The sequence below is a fragment of the Pituophis catenifer genome, unplaced genomic scaffold (assembly GCF_029215685.1).
Source record: "Pituophis catenifer annectens isolate HBS135680 unplaced genomic scaffold, rPitCat1.0.hap2 SCAF_8, whole genome shotgun sequence".
NCBI lineage: Eukaryota > Metazoa > Chordata > Lepidosauria > Squamata > Colubridae > Pituophis > Pituophis catenifer.
Window position 1 is genome coordinate 17,221,286 of NW_027256888.1, and position 14,745 is coordinate 17,236,030.

The 14,745-nt window shown below is 35.3% G+C and overlaps 1 protein-coding gene across 1 annotated transcript in view; it reads left to right on the forward strand.

Moving 5' to 3' along the window:
- MARCHF1 (membrane associated ring-CH-type finger 1) overlaps positions 1-14,745 on the forward strand; it is a 123,363-nt gene that overhangs the window by 68,699 nt on the left and 39,919 nt on the right. The window contains exon 4 of the mRNA XM_070948721.1: positions 6,484-6,563. Coding sequence (XP_070804822.1) covers positions 6,484-6,563 — 80 coding nt within the window. The remainder of the gene's footprint in view (positions 1-6,483; positions 6,564-14,745) is intronic.

Genomic DNA, 14,745 nt, shown 5'->3' on the forward strand with positions numbered 1-14,745 from the left:
CCTCATTTCCTCCCGATCAGCTGGGACTCGGGAGGCAGAGAATGATGGGGGCGGGGCCAGTCAGAGGTGGTATTTACCGGTTCTCTGAACTACTCAAAATTTCAGCTACCAGTTCTTCAGAACTGGTAAGAACTTGCTGAAACCCACCTCTGATGAGGACCCAGATTGTTGGGGGCAATATGCTGACTCTGTAAACCACTTAGAGAGGGCTGTAAAAGCACTAAAGCAGTATATAAGTCTAAATGCTATTGCTATATTGGAGTGTTCAGATTTATAAATAAATTAAAATTCCTGAGTGATTCAAGATCACCAAAGGTTAGTTGCCATTGGATAGTACAATGCAGAGAGAAAGACAATACAGTGTGAGTTTAATTTACCTGATGGAGATGCTCAGAGACAGAAGAGGATTCAAAGGCCCAAGAAGAAGACAGAACTATTGTTAGCCATGAAAGCAACCAGCTAGGTTCTACCAAAAATCCTTGATTAACAGGTATTTAATAACAGCTGCACATTTAACAATAGCTTAATATAGACATACTGACATAGTAGTAGAAGTATAAAGAAAAATAGTAATTTTTTGCTGGACAGTGAGAATTTTAAACAGCTTATAATTATAGTAGTGGTTTGGCTAGACTAGAGCTTGTTGCTATGACAATAAATGTCATAGTAGAACCCACATACTTTGCCTGCAACAGCAGCTAAATTTAATTTCACAATTTTCAGGTAAAGCTGTAAAATCACAAAGTCTTTTGAAACTATGCCATTTATTATTTGGTTATATGACCAATAGTCTGATTCATTATTTGGCAAAATCACATCTTCATGTTTATCTCTCTCTCTCCCTCTCTCTCTCTCTCTCTCTCTCTCTCTCTCTCTCTCTCTCTCTCTCTCTCTCTCTCTCTCACACACACACACACACACACACACACACACACACACACACGTGTGTGTGTGTGTAGCACATTTAATACCTGAATAAACTACTCTCCTGGTATAAATCTTTTATAATCACCACAGTTAGGAAGATGGCCAGCACATTGAAAGACCCCGCCTCCCCTTTTTCTTAATTAATTTTTAGCATTCATTGCCTCTTTTAAATTTTATATATTGTTTTTCTGTTTTTAATATTTTATTGTATACCACCCAGCACCACCCAGACTCCCTCTGTGAGAGAGATAATTAGTTGTTAAATATGCTAAATTAATAAAAAATAAAATAAAGATAACCTCTGTTTCAAATCTGTGGTAAAATATATGATATTCAAAATATTTAATTTATCAGAAAATAAAAATTCCTGAACTGACATATCATTAAAACAATAGTGCATATGACATCTTTTACTATTCAGTATTTTATATTCTTTATTTTGAACAATTTCTGGGTAATTTGAAGAAAACATACTGCAGATGTAATTGTAGTATTGTTTATTAGAATTACATATTCTACATATTTTATTCTACATATGTGTTCTACGTATTTTATTACTATAATTTGTCAACCTTAACTGCTGATAAACAAAAACAGTTTTGATGTGCACTGTGGTTAGTACAGCTATTGAAATCCATGCCCAGATATTTAAAGGATTTGACTTGCTCAATGTTCTGGACATTTATCTTTCAGAAGTGCAGTTTAGATCTTTATGCAAAGATTGTGATCTTAGTTTTGCTATAGTTGATTTCAAAGGCCACTTTAGAGCAGTAACTAGCCAGAGTGTTCAAGGGTCATCTTCTAAGTCCAATAAAAGTAATTGTCCATTAGGACTCCAAGGTTCCTCTCACAGTTACTGTTGTTGAGCCAGATTTCGCCTAATCTGTAGTTGTACCTTTGGTTTTTTCTGTCTAAGTGTAAAAACCTTGCTTTTCTACACATTAAATTTCATTTTGTTGGATAGGGCCCATTGTTCAAGTCTATCAAGATCTTTTTGTATCCTGCCTTTCTCTGGGAATTACATAAAATGTGAACCTGAAATCAATAAATACAGTATATAATGATCAACCTGATTTGAACCTGTATTTTCCAGCGTTGGTGGAATAACACCTGTATTTTCCGGTGTTGAATAATAAGGGCATGTCCATAAATAGACTGCTGAGTTGTGAAATCCGTTTGCTCATCTGCCAGTGCATGCTCTAAGTCAATCCAATTGGCTAATTTGTTGTATAAATGTCTAGCATAGATTTACTTATTATATTTAAGAGGCTGATAGGCCAATAGTTGGTGGGCATGTCTTTTTCTAAATAGGCACAATAATGTCAAGGCTCCAGTCTTCTGGAATTTGTGCAAGGGCAATCAATATAAGTAAACAGGAAGCAAGAATAGGGATCCACAATTCCAGATTATTTTGAAGTATTTTAGGCATGATAAAACCATTGTCTTCAGGTTAACCAGGCTTTAGTTAATTAATGAGTGTCTTTATTTCAGCAATTATAACGGGGGCCCAATTTGGGTGTAGGTTGATGTTGAAATCTGAATCAAAGTCAAGAAAATATTTTTGTGAATATAGGCTCAGTCTAAAATGCTCCTCCCATACAGAGGCAAGTAATGGGTGGGAGGCTATGAGATGCCAAAATTAGAGTAGAAGTCAGATAGTAGATAACAGCTTGGGATGCTGTTATCAATCACTGTCAGGAAATTCTAGAAATTCTTTTTTCTTTTGTAGAAGTTGTTTGTATTGTTTCTTCAGGAGCATAAGATTCAGAATTTTTTTTGAAAATTTAAATAATAAAATTCAAATAATGTTTCTGAATCTTATGCTTTGCTGATCTCTTTCATCAAATTTAACAACTTTTAAACAAGGGCAATAACAGTTAGATTACTTAGTTTATCATGTATATTTAGCCATTCAGTACAAATTATTAGTATAAAAACTTTGAAAATAAGAAGTGTAGTATTTTGAATACTTTTCAAAATACTCGAACTAAGCTTATAAAAGTGTGTTGTATCTGAAACTATGTTCTGTCCCCCCCCAAAAATAAGATTACTTGCTAATAAATTGTAAAACATAATTTTGTATCATTGACCTCATCTGATAAAATCTGCTTTGATAAATTATTCAGAAATTAGTATGTGGTGCAACTTTCTTTCATGTAAATGTCACTTTAAATACTATTTTGAATGCTATTTAGAATTCTTTATCCTGTTAGATTAGCTGCCAATCAAGGAATCATAATATGGAAAATAGAAGATTATGTCAAATCCTGTTAGCATTGATTTTTTTATTTTTGTGTTATATTTCTACAGATTCTATTCATTTTTTATTGATATAATAATTGCCTGTAGTATATTTTTTAACTTTTTGGCATTTAACCAATAGCTGTTATAGAATTTTTAATGAACAGAATATTTATTCCAAATTAAAAAGAAGTGAACAGGAACAGGAGCAAATGAAATCCTTTGTCCTGGTGTCAGGTCATATGCTTCTGCTGACTTATCTTACCTGATTTAAATTGATCTATCTTAAATTGGAAAACTTTAATTGTTCCCCATATATTACCTATAAATGTTGAGGTTTAGCTGGGCATAACGTATGTTTGTTTTCAGTAGTTATAAAGCTTAATCAACACCAAATCATCAGCTCAACTATGGTTTATTTCTAGAATTTACCCTAGTGAAATTAAACTGAATAGATTTCAATCTCTGCTTACTTAAAATAGTGAAATAATGTTTAATCAGAAAATTACTTATAAATTTTAAAACAACCTTGCAGTAGGCTATCCTATGCTAGATTCAGACTAGCTTTCAGTAGAAAAGATCTTCACAGGCATTTTGTATCATCTCAGTGAAGCTTGTTTTACTCATGAAACTTAAAGCAAGCATGCAAATCAATCTATTGATGCTATTTTTTACAAATTATTCCATATCTTCACCTTGACTGAATTCATTATTGTTTGGGGAGATTTTAATTTTGTGTTACAGAACAAAATGCATATTAATAATAGGAAAGGCAAGCAGCATTTTTGTATATTAGGTTATTTTTAAGTATCTACCTTTTGAAGAAGAAAAGAAAATTGGTGGAAAAATGGATAAGAAAACATTATGTGGCTTGGAAAGAAAAATAGAACAGCAAAGGCATTTCATTTTAAAGGAAATTATTTTGAGCCAAATAAACCAAATTATGACCAGTGGGACTTTTTTCGCAATTCAGTGAAAACATTTTCATCATTTCAGAAAAATATTTATGTGACTATAATGTTGATGATTTTATTATTTACCCTAGTTCACATATGTACCATGTAATGAGCTATAGTAATTTGCAATAACAATCAGCAGGAGAATATCAACAATTTAATACATCCATGGTAAAACTACAATGAAGACAAAGTCTACTTGTATCTAGATACACTTATCTGATTTCCTTCTAAAATATTATAATTCCTAAATATTGAAACAAGAATCAACATAGCGTAATCATAATGTTTACAGCATTTTTCTTATTGTCCTAAGCTTTTTTATTATTCATTGTTAAGCATTTATCTGAAATGTTTATAAATAGACCAGAACTAGGAGCATGAAAGGATTCTTTTTTCCCCAAATCATTTTTTATTTAAAAAGAAAAAAAGAAAAAAAAAAAGAAAAAAGAAAAATAAAACATACAAACATCATTCATTCAATCAAGTACAGACAGTACATTGGTCGGTTTGCATCCCTAGTGCCCTCCCCTCTCTTCACAATATCACTACATATCCAATATTTATTCTTACCTAAAATATATCTGTTGTATCATCATTTAAAGTATTTCAGCATTTACTTATATATCACCATTTTTTATTATCTACCCAATGGTAAAATAAATCCCATATCAAATAATATTGTTTTTCTTCTTGCTGTCTTATTTCTAATATCAGTTTACTCATTTCGGCACAGTCCAACATTTTCCTAATAATTTCTTCATCTGTAGGTATCATTTCCACTTTCCAATTTTTAGAAAATACAATTCTAGCTGCTGTTAGAAGATTCACAATTAAATACTGCAGTTCTTTGTTATATATTTCTTGTAAAATTCCTAATAAAAATATCTCTGGTTTAAAGTCTATGTGTCTCTTGGTCATTTTTTCCAACCACATGTGTATCTTAGTCCAATATCTCCTTGCTTCTAGGCATGTCCACCACATGTGGTAATAGGATCCTGGGGTCTGATGACATTTCCAACACCTCTCCGATTTGTTCTGGAACATTCTGGCGATTCTTGATGGGGATAAATGCCATCTGTAAAACATCTGATACAAATTTTCCTTATATGCTGCAGACATTGTCATTTTATAGTTATGAGACCACAATTTTTGCCATTTTTCTAAATCAATCCCATAGCCAACATTTTTCCCCATGCTACCATCGATTCTTTAACTTGTTCTTTTTCCAGTTTTAACTCTAGCAAAAACCCATACAGCTTTTTAATAATGATCGTCTGCTCCCATTAAAATCTTATCCAAAGTAGTCAAAGCATTGTAAAACCCTTCTGAGCATGAAAGGATTCTTCAGCACTCATCTCAGTTCTATCTGATTCCGTGGTTTAATGAATACACTTTAATATGATGAATCTTGTTAACAATGTGCCTTCCAATGTGTATTTGGTTTGTGAATAAGTAACATCAGTAGCAGCAAACCTGGAAGGGACCTTGAAGGCCTTCTACTCCTGTTCAGCTAGGAGACCCCTATACCATTTCAGACAAATGGATGTCTGGTCTCTTCTTAAAGAGAAGCCTCCAGCGATGGCATATCCACAACTTCTGAAGACAAGCCATTCCACTGGTTGATTGTTTCTGTCAGGAAATTTTTCCTTAGTTGTAGGTTGCTTGTCTGCTTGGTTAGTTTCTATCCATTGCTTCTAATTTTGCCTTCTGATGCTCTGGAAAATAAGTTGACCCCCTCTTATTTATGGAAGCCCCTCAAATATTGGAACACTGCTGTCATGTCACCCCTGGTCCTTCTTTTCACTAAACTATAAATACCCAGTCACAATTGCTATATCGCTATAGAAGGGAAAAATCTGAATGCAATAAATAAAGACAATCATATAATTTGTATATTTTCAAGAAACAATCTGAATTTCAAATAATTTCAAGATGCTGACAATTATATTTGAACTATAGGATATTTTTTTTCCTTCCCATTTTTTTTCATAGTATTTTTTTAATACAGGAATCAGTCAGAATGATACTCGTGCCAGTTTGTCTTAATTTTTAAAAAGTACCATTTTTTAAAACTTTAGCAGCTGGTTTTTCTTTACACATTCACAACTGAAGCCAAATGAGAACAGTTTCTGAAAGTTTGTTCCTCAAAAATGAAATAAAATATGCATGTGATTTGCAGCGTTTACTTCCTCAAAAGGGTTTTGCTTTAATAGCAATTTCCTTATTTTACAAGCCATGCCTCTATGAAAGCAGAGTGGAGAGCTTGAAATATATATAAATCATGTGGAAAAGTAATAAGATATCTATGTTTTATTTTGTGGACAAAGAATCCAATTTATCTAACTTCTTCCAACAGGCAAGCAGTCCTACTACAGGGACAGCTCCCGGCAGCCAATCACGGTTATCTGTCTGCCCATCTACTCAGGACATCTGTAGGTACGTGCTAAATTAATATTCCTAATCTGTTTAGTACATGTCTTCTTTACCTAATGAGCTATGGGTATTACTTTTGCCTAATTTCTTTCATGTATTTCTACCATCTGTTTTTTTGTTTGTCATTTTCAATATCATGTTCATTTTCCATTTGATTCTATTACTTTATTTATGTTCTCTCTCTCTCTCTCTTTCTTTCTTTCTTTCTGTCTCCCCTTCCCCTCTCATTGTATCACTATCCATCTCCACGTCCTCTTGTTCTGTTTAGATCTTCCACTTTGCATGACCTATCAGAAGATACATTTGAAACATCAATCCATGTCATGGGGCTGAGCTCTGCTAGGAAAAAGCATGTAAAAAAGGTGAAACAAGGTGTGAGGCAGAGAAAGAAGGCCGAGGAGAATTCTGAGGATATAGTAAAGCAAAGAAAAGACAAGGATGTCAAGTCACATCCCAAGATCTCAAATCCTCGATGGAATGCCTTTTGCAAAACGACATCTGATTCTTCAACTTCAGATGAAAATTATTGGGCCCTAGTCAGAAAAAGAGATAGAGCCAAAATGCTTAGGAAAACAAGAAGACAGAACCCTTCAAATGTTTCTACAGACGAGTGTTGCAATAAGAACGCTATTGAACTTGCCACTATGGGAATAAGTGGGGAAAAGAAGTCAGAGCCTGAAAGCTATAATCTAAATAATCCTAGGAGGACGATTAGAAGGTATAAAGAAAACTCCCTTTCATTATCTTCTGTGTCCTCTGTGGAACCCAACTCCTTGAGACGGTCTGGAAAACACCAGAATAGCCATCAGGATTCAGAACCTTCTACTTATATTAGGCAAGGCAGAACAAGCAAGGAGGACAATGGTTCTGAGGGAAGCACAGGCAGAGATCTTTTTACAGTTACAGGAAATGGAACAACTGGTGAGACAGGGGCTTCTGTGACTGTGGCTGCTCGGAAACATCCTGCGTTTTATGCTGACTTATCTGAGGATTTTGAAGTATGCAGGTTTGTCTCCTAATACAAAAGAGAATTGCTAGCTGACTATCATAGATTACGCAAAAGATATGGTTATGTTTTCTTTAACTCATGCTCCTTTTTGGAGTTCAGATAAGTATGCTTACATGCTTGGCTACGAAACAGTTCGAATGGTGTATAAACTTTAATTATGAAATTGTAAAAAACATTTGAGACATAATATTGAACTATTTCAGATTAATAATAATACAAATAGGTGTACAGCACATTTCTCCTTAAAATAACTCATTCTTTTTCCTTTTCATTCTTTTTTCTTTTTTAACTAAATTGTGCGACAGCAACAATGCAGTGAAAATCTTTGTTGTTGTTATTTGTAAGAACATCTTTCCAATTTGCAAACTGTCATGTTTACAGGCCCTCAGTTTGTCTTTATAAATATATTCTTTGCCTGACCTAAATTTAAATGTTCCATAATTTATGCTGTCTATTTTGTCCTCCCGTTTTGGGTCAAACCAAAATGCCCTTTATTAATATTTGTGGTAACCCATCTCAGAAGAATTATAGCTGCAAGAGCAGGGTGTTAGAATTTATGGTGCTGAATATAATATAAACATTAATGATGTATTTCAAGGATATTATTCTAGTGACAGCATTCATTTATGGGTAACACAAGTATTTTTGAGATTTTATTATTCTAGATAGATAGATATAGATAGGTATAAATATTATTATATAAAGATAAATAGATATTTTAATATTAATTAATACATTGTACTGCCTGTAGAAATGAAGTATTTGTTTTCAGTCTGATATCAAAACATTAAATCAACAAACAGCTTATCTCTAGAAATGAATGCTATACAAATTTTCCCCTTTAAAATCTATGATAATTGTAGCATAAAGGCTTCAGCAGAAAACTAATATCTTTAGAAAACTGCTAGTATATTATGCATGACAAATAAAGTTAAATACTGAAAAATTAGTTATTATTGGGTTTTCCAAAATGGGCTTTGCTTTAGATCTTTCTATTTTTTTGTGACACTCCATAAGAATTCTGAATTTATTAATTATAACACTTTGGGATGAATAATCCATATAGTTTATGAATCTCTAGACATAATATGTCTCATAAAGTGATTTTATTATAGTCATATCCTTTCCTATGACTAGAAAAAATATGGCCTACTTATACTCTGAAAATGGAAATGATTTAAATGCAGTTGTGGTTTTTTTAACATCTTTGACACATTGGGCATTCATTTGGAAAAATGTGAAAAAGGCAATATTTTTATGCCCATCCATCTAATTATTTTAACCATCATTTAAATTGTGGACAAGAATTATCCTATAAAGATTTCTTGCTTGCACAACCACCAAGGGATTAGAGTGCATATGGATTCTTATATGTTTTGTCATATTTTGCCATTCCCCATTTATGGCCTAATAATATTTTTATTTTAGTACGGTCAGTTGCTCAGAAAACCAGGAAACTGACATGCTTCTATGAGGACATTTGGGAATGATTAAAACAATGATAGATTATGCTGTCATCACAGAATTTGTGGCATTAGTCCTTGTGAATTGGTCTCCTCACCCACCCCTTTTTTTTTGATACATACATATTTCTTTTCATAACGCCAATGTGTATAAAGTACATTTTTAAAACATGCTGCAAAAATCTGTTGCTTGTTACTTTCTATCAACAATAAATTGCAACTAAACAAGCAAAAAACAATTTAGGAGAAAGATTTATGATACAGTAATCCTGAGTCAGCCAAAAGTCAGCTTCCATTTTACACTGCAAAAAAAGTTGCACTGCTCCAGTAAATTAAAGCCAATTTTGATCTGCTTCGGTTAGTCAGTTTCTTTAGAAAGGGGTCCTTGGTGTTCTCTGAGTTTGCTGGTTTTCTTGCAGATGTTTCATTACCCAAATTGGCTTACATCATCAGTACTATAAGGAGTGCTGTTTGCTGTCAATTTATATTCTAAAGGCTTGCCTTTCAGAGTTGGTGAAAGTGTCTTAGAGATTCTTTGATTGGGCTGTTTGATGTTGGCTTCTTTGGCAGTTTCTTGATTGGGGCATAAGTTCCAATAAGCATTTTAGTGTTTCAAGTATGTATAGTATACTCTTGAAGGCAACCGTGAACTTTATCCATACACTTATCACAAAGAAACAGCTGATAAATTGGAACTATTACATTTCAGGATACTCAAGATTATTAATTCTGTTGCTGTACTATATGTTGCTGGTTTATACAAAATAAAGCAGAACTGTTTTGTACTATATAGTTTCTAGAGGAAGTGTATCTTGTTTATGCTTCCTTTGCATATCCTGTTTGATTTTCTTTTTAAGTCTCAAAGCTATGTGAGGTTGCAAAACAAGTTATATACTTCAGAACATCTAGCCATTTTTTCCCCAAAAATACACCTTCCTTACATGTACAGACAAAATAAGACTAATGTCTGTATATATAGCCTTCCAAAGTTTCTTAAACATTTCCTATCCTAAAACTTCATAAAGGTTTCCACTCTCTAATGAAGGAACTGTTTTATTAATTATAAAATATTTAACTTGAACTGACAAAATTAACATTTTATACAATATGGAAATTTAATAGTTTCAAGGAATTGGAAGAGGGATGTGGCTTCAGTTCCTGGTTTTCTAAACAAACAGCTTGAATCTGGGTGCAAATGTAACTGAAAGGTTTTCATTCCTCATTACTTTCTCATTAGATTAATTATTGTCTGAGGGAGGAGCAACCAAGCAGAGCTGATTGGGCATATTGCTTTGTTTTTTCCCCTCATGCAGGATTTCCTAAACTTTACTGGAGGTAATCACAATCAGGATTAAGGAAAATACAGTATTTTCCTGATGCTTCTGGCTTTTGCGGGAACTTCTTCATCCTGGCAGGCTCCTTAATCCCTTAGAAGTCAGTTGTGCCAATTTTAAAATACTGAGAACAGAAAACGTTGTAAGGCAATCAGTCTTATTTCCAATTGAGCAATAGAAGTATGCACAAAAAAGCATGACTCTAAACTTCTGCAGCTCCTTGAGTAATGGAACTTCTCTCCTTCCCCTCCCCACCCCCAAAAAATAGTTACCATCCCCATCCATGTTTGTGTTCATTTTTCTATTGGCAAAAAAATGGTGACATGTGGATAGCCTATCAGGTTAAAAATACATCATCCCTTTCCTTCTGCTATTTAAAAGCTATTCTGAGACCAAATAAATCCTATGTTGGCATTTTTGTACCAGGTGCATTTTACAGTAAATTCTAATTACGAGTTGCAGCAGAAGCAGGAAACACCCAGAATTTAACAGGCTGTTCTGTTTGCAGATTTTTGTGTCTTCACGCTTATAGCCCAAGAGATTATATTGAAAAGAATTCTGTGGTTTCCTATTGTCTTTAGCTGGGGATCAGGTAGCATTAAAGCACTAATCTGTTACTTTTTTTTCACCCCAAGTAATGTTCTTGAAACAATTTTCTCTCTCTCTCTCTCACTCCCCTCTCTCTCCCTCTCTCTCCCTTTCTCTCCGTCTCTCCCCTCTCCCCCCTCTTTCCCTCTCTACCTCTATCTCTCTCCCTCTCTATCTCTCTCTCCCCCTTTCCCTCTCCCCCTCATTTTTAGTATGTAATCTCTACTACTTTATGAGTATTCTAATTATCAAGTACATTTAACCCTAACCCTTAAACCAGTTTAAGTTGTAGTCTAGCTCATATATAAACAAATCCATTTTCTTTCATTAAATATTTTAAATCTGTAACTCAAAATTATTTTAAGTTATGAATTGTTAGTGAGGCTGTCATAGCTCAGTGTAAAGCAGCACAAATTTTACACTAGGGCCGTGATGGCGAACCTATGGCACGTGTGCCACAGGTGGCACGTGTAGCCATATCAGTGGACACGCGAGTTCAGCTTCAGCACACATGCGCGTGTTGGCCAGCTGATTTTTGGGCCTTCTGGGCCCACCAGAAGTAGGAAAACAGGCTGTTTCCTGCTTCCGGAGGGCCTGGGTGGTGGTGGGGAAGGCTCGTTTTTCTCTCTCACCTGACTCCTCTCTAGGAGTCTCTGGAGGCTGGGAACAGCAAAAAAATCACTTCCTGTCCAACCAGAAGTTGGGAAATGGGCCATTTCTGGCCTCTGGAGGGCTTCCAGGGGATGGGGAAGGCCGTTTTTGCCCTTCCAGACTCATAGAGAGGCTCTGGAGCCATGTGTGAGAGAAAAACAGGCCTACCGGGCCATCACGTGCCAGGAGCGGGGGGAGGAGGGGTCGCACACCCATGCACAGGGCGGGGTGCATAGAATTACGGGTATGGGCGTGCACGCATGACTCCCCACCAACCCCTCCCTCCTGGCACGCGATGGCAAAAAGGTTAGCCATCACTGCACTAGGGTAATTACAATACAACGAACATTATAAAATACAAAATATGATAACAGCTATGGAATAAAGATGAGAATCTAAAACCTAATACTATTCAAACAACTAAAACTAAAATACTATTTTTCATATGAATACTAGGGCACATTGGCTGCATTTTAGGTAGTAAACTTTGTTTCTTGCTTGCACTTTCATATTAATTGATATAATAATAAGACATATGTTCCTAATAACTATGGTTATTATCTTCACAATAGACTGACATCTTCAACCTACTTCAAACCATGGTTTGCAATTCTGCTTGATCCAAAGCTGACAACCATAATTTTTCAGTTTAGTTAAATGGAAAAATATAGTTAATTAGAAACTTGGCAAGTTATTACAAAGAATTCAGGGAAGATGCCACATTCAGACAGAAAAAAATAGATATCACCCATTTACTGAAAGATTGTTGTCTGAAAATGATCCAACATTCTAGAATAATTTCTCTATTTCATCATCTCTCTTTCTCTTTTAAATTCTATATTAGATATGTTGTTACTATTATTTTCCATTTAAAATTTTAGGTTTTTTCATTTTAAAAGAAATTTTGAGAGAACATGCACATAATTGTAACACATATGCATACACATTAGAACAATAAAGTGCATTAATACTACTATCTATATACTGCAGTTACAAGAAATTGTCAAGTAAACAAACAGGATCCAAACTAACAACAATTTACCTCCTTGGGAAGCCAGATGGGGACATCTAATTACATGTTTATGTAGGTGTTCTACCGAATCATTTGTGGAAAAATTCACAAAAATGAGAGTTGTTTCTTATTCCTGATCATGGAAATGGAGAGAATGTGCCATGTTTGTTTTTCTTCCGGAAGACAACAAGAACTTTGCCACCTGCAAATGCAAGTGAAGCAAATCTGTCCACCCTCCAATTTATCAGGGAAGATGTTGAATTATTTATCAGACAGAGGAAACTTTTGTAGATGGTCAACAAATTCAAGGAATTTTCCAGAAGACAAAGGAAAGACTAGCAAAGGATATAGAGGAAAAGGAAGAAGCCTGTCAAGGAGAGTTCTTTTTCTTCAGAGCTTCAGAAGGGATCGTTGATTGTTCCCCATTCAGGGGATTTCTAGACCTCTGGAAGAAGTATAGGTAAAGGTAAAGGTTCCCCTCACACATATGTGCTAGTCGTTCCTGACTCGAGGGGGCGGTGCTCATCTCCGTTTCAAAGCCAAAGATCCAGCGCTGTCCGAAGATGTCTCTGTGGTCATGTGGCCGGCATGACTAAACACCAAAGGCACATGGACCGCTGTTACCTTCCCACCAAAGGTGTTCCCTATTTTTCTACTTGCATTTTTAATATGCTTTCGAACTTCTAGGTTGGCAGAAGCTGGGACAAGTAATGGGAGCTCACCCCATTAGGCGGCACTAGGGATTCGAATCACTGAACTGCTGACCTTTCAATCAACAAGCTCAGTGTCTTAGCCACTGAGCCACCGCATCCCTCGGAAGAAGTATAGTTGCACAAATTTGAGAAACTGAGGAAGAAGACTTTTTATAGGATCTGCAAATGAAAAGATCCTATGTTTATAGCATCCGCCACTCTTAAAAAAGGGGGAATGACAGGAAACGGTGAGAAACTGAAGCAACATTCTGCCGACATGATAGATTGTTAAGAGAAATCTGCTCCCCTCCTGGGCCCACATTCAGTATGTGATGGAAAGACTCCCAAAATACTTTCAAACAATTATCTTTTTCCACTGATCCACATCGAAACAAATGTTATAGCCAAAGATTTGAAAGAATCTACTACAAAGAGTTTCGTAGAAAGAGCTTGGAAAGTGTGTTTGCAAATATAACTTAAAACTTTAAATTAACTTATTAGAAGGAAAAAAGCAGAAAATAGTGCAACAGCAATTTTTATTAATGGCACTTAATGAGCTGGTAAATATGGGAGGGAATAGGACAAGTAATAGAGTCCAAAGTTTGCAGTGTATCCAGAAAAATGCACTGAATATGAGAATCAAACAAGTAATCTTAATGTAAAAGAAATATGGGCATCATTAAACATGATGGGGTGAATTTCATGAATATCCTAAATCAGGGGTGGGTAAATGTGGCCCTTTTACAACCTGTGGACTTCAACTGAGACAGCCAATTCTGGGAGTTGAAGTCCACAGGTTGTAAAAGGGCCACATTTGTCCAACCCTGTCCTAAATTAATATGCCAAGCAAGACAGGCATGTCATTATACGTAAAGCAGTAGTGGGTTTGAAAACCTGTTGCTACCGGTTCATTCGTGGGCAACTGGTCTGGGTGGGTGGGCGGAGCCTCCCGCCGCCGCCACTACAAGTTTGCCCGATCCAGGGCAAACTGGTAGCAACCCACCACTGGTGTAAAGGAAGTGCACACATATAGCCCTTCCAGAAATTGAACAGGAGGATCTAGTGAAGACTATTTGGGATAAGAAAGAGGAAAAGGTAGGGGGGAAAAATGTGGTATAGATTGTCAGGCCAGGCAAAATATCTACATAATAATCTCATGGATCAAATTACATAATGTTCAGGGAGAAAAGATATAGTAATAATAGCAGACATCTGGACATCTTTCTAAATTCAACTTCACCAAGTTTGCTACCGGTACATCCTCAAAATTTCTTGCAAATTATCCTGCTGATGGTTTTATTTTCCAGAAGGCTGGAGAAGCATCAGCGAGATTAGCTTTCCTAGATCTATTTCTAATCAGTTCTAAAGAACTCTTTTAACTGGTAACAACTGGGTGTGTTGGGAGGAAACAATGATTTCATTGTGGATTTTAAGAT